Below are 24,304 nucleotides of genomic sequence, written 5' to 3' on the forward strand. Positions count from 1 at the left end.
ATTTCAGGAACTTTTCAGTTAGGAGTTTTTTTTTCAGGAATAGGATTATGACGATTACAACTAAACTTCAACTTTTTGAATCGTTATACCTAAGAAACGGTGGGTCTTAGGAAAAAAAGTGTCATGACACTTTTTATATATAATAATCTGGTCTACAATTCTTGCATTGAAATTTTTTTGATAAGACTTACCGTTTTGCTGAAAATCATGAAAAACCAGTTTTTGTGACCTTTTGACCCCTATAACTCTTAACGCGGACACGATATCAATGTCGATTTTTCACATCTTCATAACAAAGCCGTCATTAAGCTGTATACCAAAATTCAGCCCAGTTGGAATTTTTCCGCAGATTGGGCTTAAAAATGACTAAAATGACTGGGCTAATATCTTAAACTGAAGTAAGTGGGTTTGGCTTCATATAGCATAAAGAAGATAATAGACGTTATAAAATTTATAAAAATACCAATATAAAAATATATCTCGGGCAGTAAAAAAGATATCGGGTAGATTTAAACAGATTTAAAAAGGTGGTAAATAGTACTTATAAAAATTGTTACTAAATATGCTCAAACAATTTCCCTTATATAAAAGAATAAGGTCCGAAGTACAGGGTTTTCTAACGGTAATATTTCAAAAACGGGAGCTGATTAATTTTTTTTTACTTCGGATTCGAGTTCAGCACACCGAAAACCTTCAGAAAAGTATATTTTTGTTTCGGCCACAAAAAAAGTTTAATTTTGTTAACCAGTGTACCGTAAAACCGAGTGACTTTGGCACGTTTTCAAATTCAAATGTGAAGAACTTCTGCAATAATTTTTTTTTAATGAAGATTTCAACCAATTTACCTACTTCGCTCATTCTATAGGTATGATTAATCTTGAAGAAATCTGTCCAACAGTTCTATAAATAAATGCCAAAATATGAGTGGCCAAAGTCACGTTTGCTATATTTCCAGTTCAATTACAAGTAGCACGTCATTCTAACCCTGCCCAAATGAAAGAGCAGATTTTTTAAAACATGTGGGTATTTTTTTTTATTTTCGTACACAGAATTGTCGGTTTTTATTTGATTAAAAAAAAAAATCCTATTTCTGCAACATGTTCAAACCATCCAACATTTTCAGGTGATTTTTTTTTAGCATTTTTAAGAAAACTAAATTTTAGTATAAATTAATATCTAATTTTAATTAAATAAAGCTAGTATGATCACTTTTGAATTCATCAAATTATACGAATTTACAAAGAAACTTGGAAAAAATCAAACAAGTCCTTCATATCTTAACAATTTTTTAAAAAAGTGTCCATGTCAAAGTCAAAGTCACCCGCCAGGCCAAAATCACCCGGTTCTACCGGTAATATATTCAGAAAAAAAAACAATAAGACTTAAATCTAAATATTCTTAGAAAATTGTTCTACCGCATAAAAGCAGTTTTGTCATGATAAGACAAAATTTCTATTTACAAAGTTACATATCGTCGGTCTCATAAGGAAACCTCGTAACTCAACATTTTTTCGAAAATGACTTTTGAATGCCATTTTTTAGAAAATATGTAAGCGGAGACACCCAGAAAATTTGAAGTCATTCCTGAAACTCTAAATAGACTTAAATTCATATTTTGCATAGCACGCAATCTAAATATCTAAATTATGGTAACTATATGTTAAACTGAGACTTGTGGACGTTTCATTACATAGAAGGGACGATCTTAAATTATTTCTAATTGTTCAAATCGATCTAAAAACTGTTACGGCATTTAAAATCTATTTCAAACACAAAAAAACATGTAAAAATTTCATCTATGTACGTTACAATATCATATAAATTAAATTTGTTTTTTTTTAATTGTATTGCTTGCAAATTTTTTTCCACTCCAATCCATTATAATGTAACTCACTGATAAGAAAATTTCATCTTGATAAGCTGAATATTATCATCATTCAGATAATATTTTATAAGCAATATCTATTGAAGCACATTCTCTGCTGGCTGAAAATAATAAATGTTGAATGCAATACAATTTAAAACAATTCTTTTGTATTATAAAAAAATTATTTTTACTGTGCATGATAACAGATAAAGAAAGTATCTAAAAAAGATTCTGTATATTATAATATATTATATTTTGGAAGTTTAAGGTATTTTTAATAACACACTTTTGTTAGTTAAATAAATAGAAACAGCAGCCATGAAACGTGTCAATATCTGTTATAGAACTTGTATAAATAATCTCTAAAAACATATACAAATTCCATAAAGATTGTTGGCCATAGAGATAACTATTTGCATTTTCGAAATATACCTAATGGATCTTTAATATGCTCACAAAAATAATTAGGTCGATGATTCATAAATTAGACGACTGGATATCAACTGGGTTATTTTTAATTGGCATTGAAAATAATCAGTTGAACTTAATATTTTGTATGAACTTTAACACAAGACTTGGGATATAGAGGTAACACATATAAGATACAGCGCAAGTTTAGGATTCGTAAACAAAATATAGCCCGAGATAATCAGACTTGCCATTACGTTGATACAGAATTCAAACAAAAATGGGTCTCACAATTCTGTCAGATAGACAGAATGTGTGGAAAATTCAAATTTTGTTACTAAATTTTTATGTGTCGATTAATTTTTTCTTAGCCCTGATTTTTCAATCGCCAGTTAGACTATCATAAGAATAATGTCAATATAAAAAAATACGTTTATTCGTAGGAAAAAGCCTTAACTGGGGTTTATCTGGCTAATGAAAAATTGGCTCTTGGGGCGTCATCTAGCGTCAAAATAAAAATCTGAAAAAATTAGGGGATTTTTTTTTTATTATTTAGAAACAGTTTTCCACATAGGAACTTGATTAAAAAATAACGAATGCCCTAATGTACATATTTATAAAAAAAACTTTGTATTTTTTATATAACTATTATAATTTTTGTAAGTAGTTTTAACAAAACTGAACTTTTAGTTTTTTGTTTCTTTAAAATTAATTGTTCAGAAATATTGTTTTTGAAAATTAATATTAAAATAAAGTTTGTATACAATTTGTATTAATTTAGTTAACAACTAGAACCCAATACCCAAATTCAAAGTTTAAAAATTTCGTTTTTGAAAAATTGATGTATTTTTGAAATCAAAAAATTATTTTTAATATTTTTGTTTTGATTTATATTAAGTCGTTTTATTTGGAAGATAGTAAGAAGATAGATGCCTAAACACAAAATATAATCAAAATTCGAAAAACTGATTTTTCAACAAAAAATTGCAAATTCTTTAAATACCTATTAATTAATTAAAAAAAGGTTCTATGGTTTTAACAAAAATGGTGAAAAAATTGGAGCTGAATAAACAAGTTACCCTTTTCAAATGAGTATTTTGTCAGAAATTATTTCTTCTTTAAAAAAAAAACTAGAATTTAAATTTTTTTTCAATTACTCCGATGAGACCATTTTAAACAATGATCTTTAAAAAAAAATCGGACTTTTTTTTTTAATTATATAGTTTAAAACGATTAAAAATATATTAGGTATCACACATTTTTAAAAGTAGGTAATTCCTTAATTTGTATCGCGACCTACCCTCACAAATATAAATAATGACAGAAGTTGGCTTTTGTAAAAGTAAGATACACAATAGGTAATTAAAACCATTTTAAAATTAAAATTTAATAAAATTTCTTAACTCTTTTTCGATTAAATAACGCAGAAACGTAGCCAAAATTTAGAGCTTAAATAACCTATTATCCAAATACCTACCATAGTTTTTTTTTTGTTTTGTTCTTCAGTAAAAAAAAAAGAATAAAATAGATTTTTCAGATCCTCCTAAACTCATACGTTTTTTTTATAATTTCCCTCTTTCTCACTTAGGTGTAAGCTTGAATTCGAAAGTTATTTCATAGACTTAAAAATTTTTCACCTTTATTGTGAAATTTTTATAAGATTTTTTTTCTTTAACTTATTTGTTTAATTTTTTTTTTTATTATCAATTTTTAACATTTGCAAATATATAACCATAAAACTTGAGCCCTAGGGGAAGGACTCATTAAATGCAACCAGTTATGCATTTTTTTTAATTCAATAAACTAAAAACTATAATTACGAGTATTTTAACACTCCACTAATGACCACCTATATAAAAATTCCTAATCGTTTTTTCCCGCCACGTTAAGATTCAAATCTAAACAATAATTAGTCACTATAAACTTACCATATCAAAACCGACATCATAGTGAGTTCCTCTCGTGTACAAGATAGGAATCGCTTGTCTCCTTGGAATATTTTTTGCACTCATATTTACGGATATTATTTCAGTTGTCGTCAAAAAAGACACTCAGCACTATTAAGCTTAATCCAAACAGACCCAATTTATTGAGTCCCTCCTCAAAAATGTATTTCAAACAAAATATATAAAATTGCGCCAAATTGCCAACCCAACACGACAATGAAAAAAAAATGTATCTTTTATATCGAAACCTTGAAATTAAATGCACGATTTTTTATTTATTGCTTATTTTGAATCCCCACGATTAATTAATTTGAAGAAACAAAGAATAAAACAAGTTAAAACAAAAACAAAATTTAAATCTAAATGTATCCCGGAGCCAGATAGTAGCTATCTATAGCGCACTCAATTTGAAAAAAAAGTCGAAGTATATAAGTCTTAAAAGTCTTGAGTAGCAAAAATAATGAAAATAATAATAAGAAATCTTAAAACACTTTTTAGCTCGCTGGCATATACGTTATCAGACGGCGTTAGCACGATTAGAACTGACTAATTGTGAGCCACTGGCGAGCGAAGAAACTTCTGTTTGCACAGAGCTTTCCTCTCTAGAACTCCCAATCAAGCCATATAGTAGTCATTACCACGACTTGTGGTTAGGTTATAGCAGCGGCAGCGTATGGCTGTGTACTTGACTTTGATATAGTATAGTTGTTATTAGCTTCAGTTAGAACAGAACTCAGAACAACCAATCAACCCCTACAGACCTTATATTGAGTGTGTTGTGTTCTGATGGTAGGTATAGTAAAACACTTTATGTCTAGGCACGATGATGGCTCTGATAAGCTTATATGGGTTAAAAGGAAAGGGCTTTTGATTTTCAAGGCTTTTAAAGCCGTTTTTATATCGCTGGAGGTATTCAAGATCTAAAATTAGAAGGAGTTACATGCCCATTAGGAAAGAGAGAGTTAAGTAATATGTTGGCTATGTCTGCATTGTTCTTTTTGAGAAGCCTAAAGAAGCCCCAATTTAAACTTGAAGGAGGTATGTATAGACTTAAAATTAGAAATCGATTTTTTTTTAGTAAGCCTCAAGCATTTGTATAGTTCAGCATTTTCTAGTAGAAACGTTTGTTGTGGGAATGTTAGAGGCATATTGTAGGTATACAGATACATATTATAAGTTGTAAATGCAATAAGTTCTAAACGTGTTAGAACTTTCAAATTCTAATTAGACAGAAAAATAAAATAAAATGGAAATTGCATTTTTATTTTGTTACTTATATAGGTATAAGGTGACCATTAATTAACACACAAAATACGGGTGGAACCCATTTGTATCAATTTATTTTAATCAGTTAATCAGATTTATTTTTGTCAGTTTTCTTCAAATAAATCATCTGTCTCAGCTGATTTTTTTTTTTTCGTTGAAATAATAAAAAGCCTAGTAAAGGAGATGGCACATTTTTGGGCCCAGTGTGTTCACTTACGAAATGACTTACATTTTATTAATTTTTAAAACTTGGTGAAAAAGTTTTGGTTGGTATAAGAAAAGAATTAAGAATCTTTAAAGTGTACAAAATTATCTTGAGTGAAAGGGTGTTTTTTTTTTTAAGAAATGACGAAATTTGGAACTAGTACCACAAAAACTGGGAAAAAATTGTTACACCAATGAAAATTGATTTATTTTTTTTTTAATCAATATTTGGCTTGCGGCCGCGACCCCCTTAGGAACTCTTTGAAAAACCCATACTTTGAAAAACACTGCTCTATAGAATAGACAAAGGAGATGGCACATTTTTCTATGGAGCTTGGGCCCAGTGTGTGCACTAACGAAATTGGTATCAAATGAAAGGTGACGGTAAGCACATTACGTGGGTAAAATATTTTCAAATTCGTAAGTGGTGTTTTGGAGATATTTGAGTTTGAAGTTTCGGATTTCACAATCAAGATTTCAGCTATTTTTGCGATCAATTAATCGTAGAATGCGTAGAAAGGACTTTTTAGATTGGAAATTAGTTAATCTTTCTTTTTCTAGTACATCATTTTTCTCTAGGAGTTATACTTTCAGAGTAACAGAACCGCAAAGTATCTCATTCTCAGTAATTCCACACTTAACTCTAAGGGTTGTTAAAAATTATTTAAAATATCAAAAAACACACAATTTTCGGTAGTGTAACTCTGAAATTATAACTCCTAGAGAAAAATGATGTACTAGAAAAAGAAAGATTAACTAATTTCCAATCTAAAAAGTCCTCTCTAGTTTTCTGTCCGACCAGTCGTTCTCGAGATATTGAGACAAATGCGTTTTTCAAAATGGCGGTCGCCCCACAAGACCAAACAATACGCAATCTGAGATTTGTACTTGGGATAAACCCCTCTTCAATACTGCATTCAAACTTAGCTCAAGTCATAGCTTTTTCCAGATTTTTCCCCATTGACTGAACTATAGTTTCTATTCTTATTATTTAATAGGCATATTTCAGCGCGTTTTTGTGTATTTTGCTTATTATAGGTTTTTGTATGTTTTATAGAACTATTTTATATATAGAATTAAAGGTAACACATTAAGCTATCGAAAAATTACAAAAAAAAGTGCATGTCACCACTGAATATTTTGATATTTCGATGTGCCAAATGCCTCGCTTAAAAAAATCACCTTTTGAGAGGTAAATACCTAATATGTATTATTTTTTTTTACAAAGAAAAAAACTTTTGATACAGATTTATAGACAAGAGAAATACCTTTTATTTTATACCAATATTATTTCTGTACACCCATTATTACGCATTCTACGATTAATTGTTCGAAAAATTAGCTGAAATCTTGATTGTGAAATCCGAAACTTCAAACTCAAATATCTCCAAAACACCACTTACGAATTTGAAAATATTTTACCCACGTAATGTGCTTACCGTCACCTTTCATTTGATACCAATTTCGTTAGTGCACACACTGGGCCCAAGCTCCATAGAAAAATGTGCCATCTCCTTTGTCTATTCTATAGAGCAGTGTTTTTCAAAGTATGGGTTTTTCAAAGAGTTCCTAAGGGGGTCGCGGCCGCAAGCCAAATATTGATTAAAAAAAAAATAAATCAATTTTCATTGGTGTAACAATTTTTTCCCAGTTTTTGTGGTACTAGTTCCAAATTTCGTCATTTCTTAAAAAAAAAAACACCCTTTCACTCAAGATAATTTTGTACACTTTAAAGATTCTTAATTCTTTTCTTATACCAACCAAAACTTTTTCACCAAGTTTTAAAAATTAATAAAATGTAAGTCAGCTGTTATGATACCTTTCTCACGCACAACTTAACCCATCAAAAAAAACACCCTTTCACCAAAAATAATTTTAAGAACTTAATGAATCCTTTGTCCCTGCTTTATCTAAAACCTTCATCCCGAATTTTATCAGTGTAGCATGTTTTTTACATGGGTTTTGGTTATATTTTACCTGTCAAAAAACAAGCACCCTTGTTTTTAATCGGCAATAACTTTTCTTAGAGCAATCGTATTGACTTTATTTTTATGTCATTACATTCAGCATCAAAAAAATACCTTGAAAACATGTGTCATATGATGATACTCGACAAACAATTTTTTTCAGTATATTTTTGACCTTCCCCCTCCTTCTTTTCCGCGAAAAAATACCCTTCCACCCAACTTTTTTTTATAGATTTTTTTTGTACTTGGTTCTTATCCCAAAAGGAAACTTTTTGCCAAGTTTCATGAGTGTAACAATTTGTTTTATTTTAAATGCCTATTTTACCTGAACTATGAAAGCGACCAACGATGAGCGAATGGACAAACAAATTTAATGTACCTATTTCTAAAGTAAATTTTTTAATAGAAAATGAAAAAAAAAAAACAAATTGGTCGTTACGGATAAAATTTTGTTCGTTTGAAAGGCAGTTTTTTTTTCTTTTAAATTGAATTTATATTGCATTTAAGGGTGATAACTATTAGTATTTTTACTGAAATGCACCGAATAAGTCATCTTCGATTGAGTGCGACAAAAAAATTTCAGCAAAAAGCGAATCTACGAAATACCCAAAAATTATGCAATTAAAAGAATTCACCATGGGGATGATCACCTATAAATACGGTGACCATCCGTCCCGGTTTACCCGGGACTGTCCCGTATTTCTACAGCTCTTCCCGAGTTTTTATTTAAGAAACCCGTGACGTGTAAGTGTCCCGTATTTTGTAATTTGTCCCGTGATTGTCCCGTATTTGCAAATTCTCTGATTTTTTCATTCAAAATTTTAAAAACTTTATACGAAAAACAAGATAAACAGTGGTTGCAAATTAAAAGTTTGTCTAATTTTTTAGTATAAAAGTGTCAAGCCTAGTTTGCTGCCTAAGCAAAACGAAAATTTTTCTGAGTATCCCAAAGTAAAAAAAAAAACTCTTTTGGAGCAAGAAAAATTACCTGTACCGATTTCGTTGAGCTGGTTTTATAATTTTCAATTCGCTTCTAGACTAGGCTTTAGTTTTTAAAATTTGTTGTTTAAAATTTATAAACTCCAGTTTATATTTGCCAGGTTGAAAAGCTCCATCAGGAGGCGTGTTTTTTCTACAACTCAGTAACTACTCATTTTATTATTTTATTCGAATAAAGAACAGAAGAGTTAAGAATCCAGCTAAATTTCAAAAATTTTAAGGACATGTTAGAAGATTATTTAAAGATTATACAATTTTAAAATCATTTTAAATAAAATTAAAATGTTCAAAAATAGCTCTCACGATTTTGATTGAAAAAATATTTTTTTAGAAGTGATTAGAAGTACTTATATTAAGTATAAAAACGCTTTCTTTATTTTGTATACGACTTAAATGATTTCAACGAAAACGTTATGAAAACGCATTTTAAAAAATTTTTATTTTTATTTATTTTTATGTTTTTGAAGAATCAATATTCAAAACGATCCGAAAAATTTTGAATGTGTCCCGGGCTTTGCTTCTGGAAATATGGTCACCGTACCTATAAAAGACATCCCGAACCTAGGGTACCTGAGTGACATGCATAAATTGGACAAAATCTCAATTTTAAACAGAAAATCAGATTTCGTCACCAGAAAAGTCGCAACTCAACTTCAGCCAAAACACATCCTTTAACTTGACAACCGGGACGACACAACTCGAGGACGTAAAGCAAATCCATAAAAACAAATCGATTTATGTTATTTTTATCATATAATACTCGTATATGTATGTACATAATTATATTACATATTGGTAGTTCTTAAATACTGTCTGTTAATGGTGTTAGCCCACCTTTATGTCAACAAATTAGAATACCACCATTAATTTATCTATAATAGTCATAAATTAATCTAAAGACAAATGACATCAAGAAAATGTTCAATAAAAATACCTTAATTTATCTACCAATCTAAATAATTTCGAACTTGTTCGCAGATCATATTTAAAATATTTTTAAATCTGCAAACAGACTTTATCTATCCAAAATAAACCAAATTGTTCACAAAATACAACATAAACATATGACTATGCTGAGATAGATTTGTATTTAAATTTTAAACTGACAATGAGCCACACTTTTGTTGACGTTATAATAAGTCAACGAGTTCATTTAAAATGATAAACTTCCTATATTCTGCCATAATATAGTAGACGAGACAAGAATAAACAACAAACAAAAATAAGTTGTGAAACCAGTTAAATCAATTGTATGATGCCTCTAAATCAAGCTAAACACATTGTGAAATTCAAAATTCCATTATTATCACATCTTTAGAACGAATCATAAAAAAAGTGTACCTACATTAATTTTTTTTGTATGAGAGTTAGAATTTCCAAAAATAACAACTAAACTCATTAATAACATATGACTCAAAACTCGAAAGACATTTTATGTGCTCATACCTATTCATTATGAAAATAATGCATTTTAAGTTAGAAATAAAAACAAAACACAAATTAAATGATTACCAGTCAAAAGTTCACCATTAAAAACTTTATGATCCAAGACTGTGACAGCTTAATTAAAATTAATTCGATACGCGTGTGTCTTACAATCCATCCGAAGCTTGTTGTATTACACTTCTCTATCTACATATTTTATTTTGTGGTGTTTTTTGTTTATCTTTGTTTTGCCAATCTCGTGATTTAAATACGGAAGAATCAGAGAAGTGTGAAGAAAATAATATTGATCTTAATTTATTTATTTCCATTTTTTGTATATGCCAAAATTTTTTTTACAAAAGTATTGATAGTATGTAGGTATAAACTTGAAAATGCGCTCTTTGAATTACAAAAATTCAAATTTCTTCGTTTAGCACTTCGAATCGAACAGTTCCGAAGAATTCGAAGAATAACCAAACAAAAACGGTATGTGATTCGTTTGATCTAGTTAAGCGTTTTAGTCTTGACTTAACAGAACAAGATATTCTTACTGTTCTAAAAATACACTGTACTGCACCATCGACAAACTATACCAAGACTGGAAACTTTCGTACGTCTCTCCCCTTAAAACCCATTTGTTCTCAGTGTTGTCTGTGAATATATGTTAAAGCCACCGCTCGCTGTGGTAAATGACGTTAACACTCACAAAAAGATAGATTCACGACATTCACCACACCTCGCAGCTTGTAGGCAAACATGAAACATCATTATTAAACAAAATTATGCTAGTTTTAGGGTAGATATTTTGGAAATTTCAAACGGCAATATTTATTTTAGTCAATGAGGAGTCAAATGTAGGGGATCCGAAAAAAGTTGTGACGTCACCTAAGTTTGGATGCAGTTTTGAAGAGGGTTTAATTTTGAGTATAAACCTCAATTTGCGTATTGTTTGGTCTTGTGGGGCATCCGCCATTTTGAAAAACGCATTTGTCTCAATATCTCGAGAACGACTGGTCGGATAGAAAACTTAAAGGATTTTTAGATTGGAAATATGATTATCTTTCTTTCTCTATTACATCATTTTCCTATAAAAGTTATATTTTGAGAGTTGCAGTACCGCAAATAGTGCGTTTCTTGATATTTTAAACAATCCCTAGAAATAAGTGGAAAATAACTGAAAACGCTATACTTTTCCGTACTGCTACTCTGAAAGTATAACTCCTAAAAAAATAACTATATTTCCAATTTGAAAATCCTTGCAAATTTTCTGTCCGACCAGTCGTTCTCGAGATATTGAGACAAATGCGTTTTTCAAAATGGAAGACGCCCCACAAGACCAAACAATACGCAAACAGAGATTTATATTCAGGATAAACCCCTTTTAAAAACTGCATCCAAACTTAGCTGACGTCACAACTTTTTTCAGATTTTTCCCCATTGACTGAACTATTAAGGATATTACAAAATTGGGCTCTGACTTCATCAGCTTTGATCAAAACTCGGAATGAAATTTTGTGACTTGATCATTAATCAACGTTGCTCTTATGTGGAAATTCTTTGAGGATTCGTTAAAGATAAATACTTTTTAAGTCTGCTGTATAGAAATAGCCGCATTTTGTATTTTCTGGTAATCAGCGACTTGCCCTGAAGAGATGATTTTTGTTGTGTACTTTCCCAATTCATTTTCTTTTTGAAAGCTTTGAATATAATACTTATTCGGATTTAAAATCTAAAACAAAACTCTATAACAGAGCTCAACTTGAATTCTATCAATGTGTAATTATCGAACGAATAAAAATAATTCTCATCCAGTAGAGCGTTCGCTAAAAATAATATGACCACATCCCCAAAGTACATAATGGTTAAATAGTTGGTTTGAAATTTGAATATAAACAAATTTTCGTTCATGTTCATATTACTCAAAAGAATTCAGTATCACATAACAATTTCTTGTTTAAATTTTGAATTCTTAGGGGGGGTCATGACCCCGTGACCCCCCCCCCTCTTGTATACGCCATTGACTAAATCCCTTAAAATTTTGCGCTTTTATGCCTGGTACGCAGATTGCCCTAATTTTTAGCTACCATAAAAATTATCGAAAAATTTTGGCTGAGCTAAAATTTATCCCATACAAATTATCGATAACTTGTATGGGAATTTTATCTCGGCTTTACTTTAGCTCGATCTGCGTACTGGGCTTTATAATCAATTTATTGTTAGGTAGTGTCAAAGGGAGTAATAATATTGATAACGATTTTTCAATTTCATTGGTCAAGCCCAAACACCAAATTGACACTCTACATTTTTGTACAATGAAGCATTTTTTTTTTAATTTTAATAAACTCATGGAATAAAAAAAAATAAAAAAAAATTAAAACGATTTAATTTACATAAATGTAAACAACACTATAAAAGCCGAATTCATAGTCGTTGAAATTTTCTCAACTTACATTGGGCACGTTCAGGAAATATTAGGGACTAGATATTTAGACAACGTCATTTTCTGAACGGAAATTTGAGTAAATTGACTAAATTAGTTTGGATGTGATGCTATTGTCAAATTTCGAAATTTATTTAAGAATTTTTCCGGTCGCATGGGTAAGACCCCAAATTTGAGTTAACTGTAATGAATAAATAAAATTAATTATAACCGATAATCCACTTTTTAGTTGTTTTTCATACAAATAAATTTAATTTTGCTAAATTAATTCTTTAATTAAAAACAATCTGCTGTCATGTTGACAAAAAAAACTTTCCTCAATTTTTAGGGAAAATTTTCTTGCCTAACTTTCCAGTTAGCTTTCCAATAAAATTACCTAAATTTTTTTTTTTTTTTTTTTTTTTTTTTTTTGACGGGAGGAAATCTTCAAAAGACACTTGGCAGTATTCGACACCAAGTAGTGTGGGACTCTTAACCACTAAAACCACCTCTTTATCAGGACCAATCTTGAGAGATCGACATCAGATTTTTCTTTCTTAACTTTGTAAAATCACTTTGGGGGAAGTTTAAACTTTTAATACTTTCCCATGTTTTTTTAGACCATAAGCTCATGAGGCTTGGTTCTTCTTAATCTCCGAACAAACTTTTCAGTTAGCTTTCCAATTAAATTACCTAAATTGGAAGGATTTTTTTTGACAGCTGACCAATAAGAGACCGAAAAATTACCTAAATATTTAGTCCCTAACGTTTCTGAACCTGCCCATTCCCTCAAGTAATGTCATTATTCGCAGCAAGAATAGAGCGATCCACTTGAGTAAAGTGAAATCTCGACTTGAGGAAAAAATTTTCTAAATCCCAGCTGTCATCTTAAAATATATTGTTTTAATAATTCTTTATTGATTTGGTTTTGTTTTTTGTTGCGATAGACGACATTATTTAACACTAAAGAAATAAACAAATAGGGAATTATTAAAAAATACATATATTTTTAGATGATAGTTTCCTCAAATCAGTCAAATTTCATTGTGAGTTTGATTGAAAAAAAAAAATATTTTGTCAAGTCAAGATTTCATTCTATACTCAAGTGAATGCTTAAGTTGAGAAAAATCTTAGCTTGGGAAACGACTATGAATTTCGACCTAAGTTTTAAACAACTTTTTTTTTACCACTTTTGCTCGTCACTGTTTATTTAACTACATAATTAAATTAATAGAAACAAAACTTTTGATGAAGTTTTGATGAATTCCAAATTCTCAGTCATTTCTTTCACCTCATGGACCTTATCACTCTTAAAGGAGATCAACCCAACCATTTCCTGTCTTAACTTGTTTCATGGATTTCAACTATTTTCTTTTTTAGTTTTATGCAGCTTCAAAAAACACAGCATACAAAAGCCCCAGTTTTTTCACCACACCACTTTCAACGTAAGAAACAGCCCAATTTGAAGCCCTTTTATTTTCTGTGTTTTATCAGGTAATATTCAACTCCTCCTTCTCTTCCTCTGAAAAATACTCTTCTTTACTTTGCCAAGTTTCATGAGTGTAATAATGTTTTTCATTTAATCTACATTTTACCTGTACAGCCATAATCATAGCGTCTGTTAAAAAAAAAAACTCACTATAACTGTAATTGAAATCGTATGTAGTTAGTGATTTTTTTTTTCTTTTGGACCGACGCGTCCGATATCTTAATGATCGTTTTTCTACTTGCTTTCATTTTGTATCTTATGTTTTAAAATTGAGGGATACATTTTAACTAAGTACATTATATCTAATTATAAATTACCTACAAGTCACTCTGGTGTATGCGTAACATTTTTTTATATGAAAAACTGATATAAGTTAGCAAAAACAAATTTCGGCCATGATAAACAGAAAACAAGGTATGTATGCTTAGGTAAAAACAATGTCACCATTTTGACAAAGTGACGAGGCAATAATCGCCATCTCCGAGTTTGAAAATCGAGTTTGTTGGTGGAATTTTTTAAGCCTTAAATACATTCAACTTTTTCACAAGTTTAAAAAAAAAATTGTTCTCACTTTTTGTGAAAGAGTATACAAATAGCTTTTAAGACAAAAAGCTAAGCTTTCTGCACCATTTCATTAAGTTTTCCATAAAAAAAAAAAACTATAAAAAAGTACGTTTGAAAGTTTTGATTTTGGTAAATTTTTCACTTTTTGAGCCAATGTGGTTAAGCCTTTATTCTCAGCGATCTATCGAGCATACCTTGTTTTGTGTTTATCATGTACAGGGCAAGGAGTCAAACTTAATGATATTTCATTATTATTTTTGAAGTTATACTTCTTATGGGAGGGTGGGTATGAAAATTTACTTTTTGACAAGAATGTCAAAGGGATTATGACGCGATCACCCTGGGTAGCAGGGCTGTCGTTTCACCTTTAGAGAAGGCAGTACTTTAGTATTTAAAAATGCAGTACGCCGCAGTACGGCAAACATAAAACACACAACACGTAGCAAAGTTACATGTTTCATGTGGCAAGTTGCATGTGGCAAGTTGTATGTGGCAAGTTGCGTGTGGCAAGTTGCATGTGGCAATTTGCATGTGGCAAGTTGCGTGTGGCAAGTTGCATGTAGCAAGTTACATGTGGCAAGTTGCATGTGGCAAGTTGCATGTGGCAAGTTGCATGTGGTAATTTCCATGTGGCAAGTTGCCAGGGTTGCAAAAAGCTCACATTCCAGCTCAGCTCACAGCTCAGCTCAAATTTGCGCCCCCAACTTCCAACGCCTATATCGCGGAATTTTGAAGAAAATGAAAATAAAATTTTTGATGCCAAAGGGTAGCGGGGACTCTAACCTACATTTGGTTACAACTTCCATCCCTGTAGGTCCACGCGTTCTCAAACCGGGAGAACTTAAAAGTAAAAAAAATAGGCACGATTCTGAAAAAAATTCATGATGTGGCGTTTTAACATTGAAGGCGATTTTTTAAAAATCTGATAATGTGCAAAGCGTAGGCCCACGACACAAGCTATCATTTGGCATCACTCCCAAAAATTGGTCTCAAGCGGTTTAGCTTCGAGGAGCGTTCAAAGACTCGGGGATTTTTCGAAAAAAAAAATTTTAAAAATCAATGTATCCTCTCACCCATCACAGCTCAGCTCAACCATCAGCTCAGCTCAAATGAGCTGAGCTATGGTACATAGCTCAAAAGTGAACTAGCTTAAAATTTGAGCTGAGCTGTGAGCTGAGCTCAGCTCACTTTTGAGCTCTGTAGCAACCCTGCAAGTTCCATATTGCTACTACTAGTGCTGAGGCACACACAATTCTCATAAAATTACCATATCGCACATTTTATGCGCAATTCATTTACTTTCATTAAGCATATACCGTACGTTCTGAACCGCACAACATGAGTAAATTTCACAGAATAAATTGAAAACTACATGATGTAGTTTTCAATTTATTCTGTGATCTACATGGACGCAAGGAGGATGAAAGAATTAATTTATTGTTCACTTGATAAAAATGTAAAAAAATGAAGTGTGGATTAATTAATTTAATAATAGAAATTAAAAATATCAAATGAAATTCATTTACATATACTGAATGAGAAGTATAACTTCAGTCGCGTGTACATGTGTACACACACTCTTTTTTTGATCCTCGATAAGGTTCGACATTCTATCTGATTTTCCATTATTGTATCATCAGATTTCTTCCTCAAATGGAATCATGTAAATATTTTTGACAATAAATCTTGTATCGTAAAAACCAGTTTAATAATTGTGCAAATATTTCAAGGCATTTTCGTTATTTTTTTAATCTAAGCTGAGAACGAGGAGTTAATTATTGCATAAGCCTCATAATCTGAAGCTAAGCTGATGTTGATATGTTTGTAAATAAACATTAACACCTACACCACATTTCAAGATTAATTAAATTTTCTAATGGAATGGTATGATTTTTAATTACTATAAAGTTATTAAGGTATAAAATTAAGATATACGCGTGCAATACACTTAGCTAGTCAATGATAAATTTTACGCGTGTGGATTTAATTTAAGGCTAATCTCACATAAATGCATTGACTGTGAATAGTGAAACATCCGTTTAAGAACAGAATGTATATGGAAGGTTATCAATATCGATAAAAATTCGAATTTAATCGACTTTAGGAAGCTTGTTGTAATAGACGGAAAAACTCTTAGTCAATGATCAACTCTTAACGCGTGTGGATTTAATTTAAGACAAAAATGCCCATTATGTGCATTGATTGAAACATCTAATTATTGAAATTGAATGTTTATATCGATAACAATTTAAATTTTATCGATTGTATGGCACTTTTTAATGGACAGGAACTTTAAGTGATTGCAAAAATTGTTTTGCGTGTGGATTTAATTTAAGGCAAAGACCAACGGACATTGAATGAAACATCAACAACAACTTAAATTTTATGGACTCCAGGAAGCTTTTAATGCACAGGAACTCTTCTAAGTCAATAATAAATTAACCACCAAAGACATCACATAGTGTTCTTCCGATTATGTAAATACAGTCGGGACATAAAAACAATTGAATGGACCTTTGGAAAATTGTGCATCTGATGGTGTTGTTGCTGAGATTTCATACAATCGAGTGTAATCAGCACAATTTGTCATATTCTTAAAGATGAGCAAGAGCTCAGAGTCCGACTTGACGAGCTTGAACTCACCTGTGAGATAGATCGAGTGGAGCGGAGTTTTGGCTCTCCCGACAAACAATTTTGGTTCTATAAAGCTTTACAGATGCAATTGTTGCTTCTGTAAAGCATTATAGAAGCAAAATTGTTAGTAGGGCTATGTATTTATGCAAAAAAAACGAGTTCAAGTTCAACAGCTATTTCTTATAGGTAAAGCAAATATTAAATAAAATGTATTGGGCCGTTTTCAAAAAATTGATTTTCCAAAAAAGAATTTTGAACTTTTTTTTTTAAAGCCAAAAATAGTTTTTTTAGAATTTTTTCTTAGTTTTTTTATTAGAGTTACTAAAACATTTCTATACAAACATTTTTATTGAAATCGGTCATGTTGTTTACGAGAAAGTCAGATTTCAAGAAAACGGTTCATCGAAAAGTATTGTTAATAACGGTCCAAAAAAAAAACCTTTTTCATTTTGGTCATAAGGCAAGTATACTGTTCATTTTAGTCCAAACCCTTATATTTTTTGCATATCTAAACTTTATTTTTATCTAGAAAAAATGTTGCGCATACACCACAGTGAACCGCATATGGTTCGATTTTTCACATGAACAATTTGCAGCCATCACTCAGCTTTTCCGCCAGTTGGTATGAGGTTTTCTGCAGTTTTTCGCTTAAGAATCTCCCTAGCGGAGAACAGAATAGGCCCCCAACTGTGTTGCAATAGTCGATACGATTGTACTTTTTTCGATACACTTGGCTTTGCTAAAGTACACAAATACACTTTTACTAAATTCGATACAGTTTTGCCCTTCGCTTCTGCTTATATAATGTAAAAGGTATTCTAAATCATTTTTTTCTTTTCGATTCTTCTAAGATTTTGTTAAAACTCTCCGATTTCGGCGGATTAGCTGTGGACCAAGTTGTACTTTAGCTATTTTAGCATAAATGGACCTTGAATCAGTGCTAAACCACCGATTTCAGAAGATAAAAGTTGCTGAACCACGGATTCAATATTTTTACAAATGGCCCTTAGTCAACCATACCACCACAGAATTTTCAGCGATCAAGAGTGAATTTAAAGTCATTATATAATTTTCTTCGAATAAATACATTTTTTTTTACTCTTTTTCTTACTTGTGAGATTTATTAAAAATATTGGCACATGTTAGGTTTTTTTTATTTTCTACTTGCTCTATAGGCAGTATTGCATTTGTGTAAAAAAAAAATTCAAAGTTATAACACTGGTTTACAAGGGTTTTGTTGTCGAAACAAAAATATACTTTTCTGAAGGTTTTCGGTGTGCTGAACTCGAATCCGAAGTCAGAAACAACTAATGAGCTCTCGTTTTTGGATATTACCGTTAGAAAATGCAAAAAAACGTTTCTTTGAGTTCTTCGGACCTTATTCTTTTGTATAAAGAAAATTGTTTGAGTAAAGGTTTCTATAAGAACTGTTTTCCATCTTTCGATACCTGTTTAAATCTTTTCAATATCTTTTGTATTGCCCGAGATATCTTAAACTGAAGTAAGTGGGTTTGGCTTCATATATCATAAAGAAGATAATGACGTTATAAAATTTATAAAAATACCAAACAACTTAGGATATCTCGGGCAGTAAAAAATATATCGAAAAGATTTAAACAGAATTAAAAAGGTAGTAAATAGTTCTTATAAAACCCGTTACTAAATATGCTCAAACAATTTTCCTTATATAAAAGAATAAGGTCTGAAGTACTGCATTTTCTAACGGTAATATTTCAAAAACGGGAGCTGATTAATTTTTTTTTGACTTTGGATTCGAGTTCAACACACCGAAAACCTTCAGAAAAGTATATTTTTGTTTCGGCAACAAAAAAAAAGTTTAATTTTGTTAACCAGTGTAATCAAAACCAAGAAGATCAAAAAAGTGGTTTTCGCTATGCCGTCCGTCGGTCTCTGCGTCCGAGTGTGTGTGCGTCCTTCTGTAAAAAATGGTATATCTCGATTTCCGGCAAAACTACAAGTCCTATGGAAAAAAATTGTATGGCAAAGATGTAGGTAACGAACTACAACTTATGTTTTAACAATTTTTTCACATAACCTCAAAATTTATGTGAAAAATTAAAAAAACCGAGTTTTTGGTTTTTATTTTTATCTTTTTCAAAAAAATGTTTTTTTTTCTACGAAATTTGGTGAAAATTTACCTTATTATGTCCCAAATACACAGTAATTTATTTGATTTAAAATATTTATTTTTTAACCCTATGTTAACTTAATATAAAAAAAACTCCCTAATTTTCAATCGAAAATTCACGTGTCAAAATATCAGCTTTTTTCAAAAAATCGGTGGGTATTTTTTTCTTAAAATCTGCACTTTCTGATGGTGTAAACAAAAATTTACATTAGTATACCATAGTACATGTTCTCGGAGAATGCAAAAAATGAAAAAGCTTAAATTCTAAAATTTTTTTATCATTATTTTCAATTTTGGCCTATTTATTAAAATTTACACTTTAATTACTCAAAAACCGTAGCATTTATCAATGTAACATAAAATCTTACGGTTTTTGAGTAATTAAAGTATAAATTTTAATTTATCAATGTAACATAAAATCTTTCGTTACCTACATCTTTGCCATACAACTTTTTTCCATAGGACTTGTAGTTTTGCCGGAAATCGAGATATACCATTTTTTACCATTAAAAACTCAACCCTCTAGCACTTCCCGAACTCGGCTCGCCCGTAATTTATTTTTCCTTTCATTTTTATCATATTCACCTCCTTTTCCAATGGGTTTTATCCTACTATGATTTTTTCTTACTTTTTAATGTTTTTGAAGGCTTCGGCACTGGTCTATAGACCGTTTTTATTTTCTTTCTTTTTTCGAAATCTCTCAGTGTATACCCCTTGTAAAATTTTTGAGTTATTGCAATTTTCTCAAAAACGGCTCTAACGATTTGATTTAATTTGGTAAACGTGTTGTTGTAAGTGATTCTAGCTAAATTGAGTTTTTGGTTTTTTCAAAAAATGCCGATAACAGAATTGCACATATTTCCTTTTTTTTAATCACTGATGTCGGCTCTTCCTCTAATTTGTAAATTATGTAGTTAAACTAATTTTCCATAAAATTTATTTATAGACGGTTTGTATTAAAATAAAGGTAAATGCTTATTGGTTATCTAATAAGAGGTATTTTGAACTACATGAGCATGTTCGTGCTACCCAGTCATGTATTTTATTTTTTTGGAAAATTTAACTCAATTAAAGCCTATATTTTGAAATTTAATAGCCTGTAGGCTGTTTTCATTACGGTCCAAATGAGATGATTTTGCAAATTAGGTTAGTTAAAATTTCATAAATTAAATTTTTTTTCTATACGACTTGACATTCGAAATGAGATAATTTGCGAAATTATCTCATAATTTAAATCATAGTTCAGTATCTCATAAATATAAAAACCAGATTGTATTTTATAATATTTATAACTTGTTTTGTTTTCTTTTATTTGATGGTAGTTATAATAATTATTTATTTTATTTTTTATTTAATTATTTTCCTCTTACAAATAATAAATTATTTACATAACTTAACAACCATAAAACACAATATTTCTATGGTATATCTAGCTTTTGTTTTTTTTTTTTTTTTAATTTCATTTTCACTGCACGCTCATATTTTTGTCATATATTTTGTTGTTATAATCAAATAAAACCACAAGTTAAATAAAAAAGAAATATCTAATAAAAAAACAAAGCACATTAAACGATATTAAAAAAAATAGTGATGTTGAAAAATTAGGCAGTGTTAATGGTTAAAAATTATTGTTGAACTGAAAAAAAAAACAAACTTTAAGTTTTGTTAAAATTTTATAACCATTGCTATATTAATTGATTTTAATATATGTTATTTATTTTCAATGAGCACCATCCACGTAGCAGAAGAATATTGAATCTTAGCAACATTATTAACCCTGAGTTGTAAAACTTCTTACAACAACTAAAATCCATTAATTTTAGATTTATTTCATTTCACCGAAACTCACATTCTTGGTTAAATACTTTTTACTTTATTTTAACTATCAATTTCATTCAGACCTATTGTGAGTTTTTGCCGAAAAATTAGGATTTTTTTCGAACATTATCAACTTTTCACCCGGAATTTCGAAAATCTTGTTCACATGCAACACACAATAGGGCTGAATATATTGAGGAATTTTAAAACACAAAGAATTCTATTTTTTTTTTTTTAATTTTACAAACCATTGTTCAAAACTTTTAAAAACCCTTTCATGCAATATGTTTGAAATCTTCTAAAAAATTGAATTAACAGTCAAAAAAGTAAGAGAAAACTTAAATATTAAATAAAGTGCAAAACAAAACGAAAATAGTTGCTTGGCTCCCATATAACCTGAAAATACCAAAATACGAGGAGTTTTGGGGACGCGAAAAACTTTCTTGCCCGAAATTCAAAATAGGGTAAAAGTGGCATTTCATTTTTCCGGGACATTGCGAAATAGTTGTTGTTTCTCGTGTTTCATATGCCATACACATTTGTTTTTTTTTTATTTCAACTGCATTCAATGTTGGTACAGGCGTGCTTCAGCTTCATCATGTTTTTTTTAGGTTTGGAATAGGGTAAGGATAGGGTAAGGATTCAACAAACAAAAGTACCATTAAAAGCGATTACTCTAATTTCAGATATCAGTTGTGGAACAATCACCCCTTTTACGTCTGTACTAAGAAAACGGCAAAAAACAAACAAAAAAAGTCGGGAGCAAGACCTTTGTTAGGTGATTTTAATTGACTTAAGTGTGCTGAATTCAAAACTGTTTACAGATTTATTCTATCACGTCTAGTTTTTTTTAGCTATATTCATCACTTTTTTGGCTATAAAGTCTTAAAAACTAATTTTCAATTTAGTTCTTTTTGATTTTCAGTCAAAAATATATATGTTTCCGTAATATGTTGCTTTTTTTAGTCCAAATGAGAAGCCGCAAAGAAATTTGGTTCAAAAACCATTTATTACTTTGAAAAAAACCAATCAAGATTTTAAAACATGTATCACAAATATTTTTTTTTTTTTGATAAAAAAAAATAATTTTGAAAAAAAAGTAAATACCTTTAGGATGTTTTAATATGGCGTATTGAGATTGCATAAGTAGTAGTAGTTCGACATCAAATGTACTAAAAAAAACGCGTTTTTGACCTGTTTTTACTCAAGTATTTCAAAAACGTGACATGTCAGTGAAATTCGGACTTCGGATTGGTACTCAGCACAAAAAAAAACCTTTAGAAAAGTAGGTTGTGGTTCAAGCTCTATTTTCGTTGCCGACCAGTGTAATTTGTTCGACACGGTGTAAATTAAAAATCCAGCCATTTTGATTGAATCCAATTAAAATAATGAATAAAATGAAACAGTCAAAAATAAGAAATTTTGCAATATTTTTTTTACTCTAACTTTTTTAAGTCTAACTTAATTTTGTTTAAAAATTGAAATATTCCTATTTTGTTAAGCAACACCGAGTACACCGTGTATAGAAATCGTATGAAAGCAGAGAACTTTCCTCTCTGATCAATAGAAAATTATAATTTGAAACGTTTGTTCATTATTTTGGTATAAGATTTCTATGGAAATATACCAAAAAAAAAAAATTGATAAGCAACCCGAGAACTATGCACTCGAACAATCCGAAGATAATAGTTCTGAATCGTGGGTTTTTTAAAGTCTCAAGTGATAGATGATGCAAATCGTTGCCCACGCATCTGATTTTGATTTTGGCAACAGGAAAGTCCAATCGGTGCTTGAGAACTCAATTCTTAGTTAAGTTATGTAGTTTCTCTCAATTTTACAAACACTTTTGGCAAGCAAATGGTCGTATACCAAGCTAAATTTCCAAGTGAAACACAGGATAGGGCTGATTAAAAAATATGAAACTTTTCAACTGTGCTTGAATCTTTTTCAGATAGCCTATGTATGTATAAATTAATATAAAGTTAGATTTGTCAAGAAAAATCTCGCAAACCTGTTTCCAATTTTCCAATAAAAAATTTCACTGAAAAATGAATCCAAAATTGTTTTGCCTCGGAAATTTTAGGAAAATTAATGAAGCTGAAGGGTCAGATTTTTTGTTCTACAAAAAGACATCTGAGTCATCAGAAATCTCTTTGTGGTACGTCCTTACTCAAACTGCGAGCAATAGACTAAAAAATTGATGGCTTATTGTTATATATGTGAGTTTTTGATGAAGGTTATTGAGTATTCTGTATGAAACCTCTTTTCAAATTGCTCTCTCCAAGTTACTTATCGCAACTAAATTTTGATTAGAAAAGGGAACTTGATGTTAAAATATGATTACTTAATATTTTTATTGAAAATATCACCGAAACATTCAACTGTTTTCCTTGGCTTACAAGATAAAAAAAAGCAATAAAACGAAACATCAGCAGCCAACAAAAGAAAAACCCATAGTAAAATAAATAAAAAATCAAATTCCAAATCCAATCAAATTAAAAAAAACGGAAAAAAAAGAGAAAGTGAATAAAAAACCAAAGAGAAAATGAGGAGAAAACAAAAAACCAAAAAAATAAAAATTCATCAGTTTTTAAGGTTCAAAAATATCGTTTTTTTACTCCTACATTATTTACACGTATTTGTTTAGTTTTTTTATAATTTTTATTTTTTTTTTTATTTAATTTTATCTCTTTACTTTTTTTTGTAACTATTTTTAATATTTTATATTTATTAATAACTAAAACTTTTTTTTACTGTTTTAAAAAGAAAAATAATCAAAAAAAAAAAAAGAAAAAAATAACATTGTATAAGCATTATTTTTTTTTAATTTACCTTTTTTTATAGTTTTCATTGTGTTTTTTTTTTTTTGTTGTATTATAACTATATTTTTAAATTTTATTTTTATTTTTTTCGTTTTTTACTAATATAAATTACAAAATAACAATTATTAAAAAAAAAAGAAAATATTTTTTTTATATGTATAATATAATATTTATAGAAGGATAATAATTAATAATTATAATAAAATAGTACAAAAAAATATTTTCAATTATTTTTTTTTTATTTTTTCAAAACAAAAATTATTATGTTTTCATCTTACTGCCTAGGAACAAATCGCTGTTAGTTTTTTTTTTATTTTTCTTGTTTGT

At 29.8% G+C, this 24,304-nt stretch overlaps 1 protein-coding gene across 1 annotated transcript in view; it reads right to left on the reverse strand.

Moving 5' to 3' along the window:
* LOC129908856 (beta-alanyl-dopamine/carcinine hydrolase) overlaps nucleotides 1-4,772 on the reverse strand; it is a 49,475-nt gene extending 44,703 nt beyond the window's left edge. Inside the window, exon 1 of the mRNA XM_055985656.1 lies at nucleotides 4,204-4,772. Coding sequence (XP_055841631.1) covers nucleotides 4,204-4,287 — 84 coding nt within the window. The 5' untranslated portion in view covers nucleotides 4,288-4,772. The remainder of the gene's footprint in view (nucleotides 1-4,203) is intronic.
* Nucleotides 4,773-24,304: the final 19,532 nt, after the last annotated feature.

The sequence above is a fragment of the Episyrphus balteatus genome, chromosome 2, assembly GCF_945859705.1.
Source record: "Episyrphus balteatus chromosome 2, idEpiBalt1.1, whole genome shotgun sequence".
Lineage (NCBI taxonomy): Eukaryota > Metazoa > Arthropoda > Insecta > Diptera > Syrphidae > Episyrphus > Episyrphus balteatus.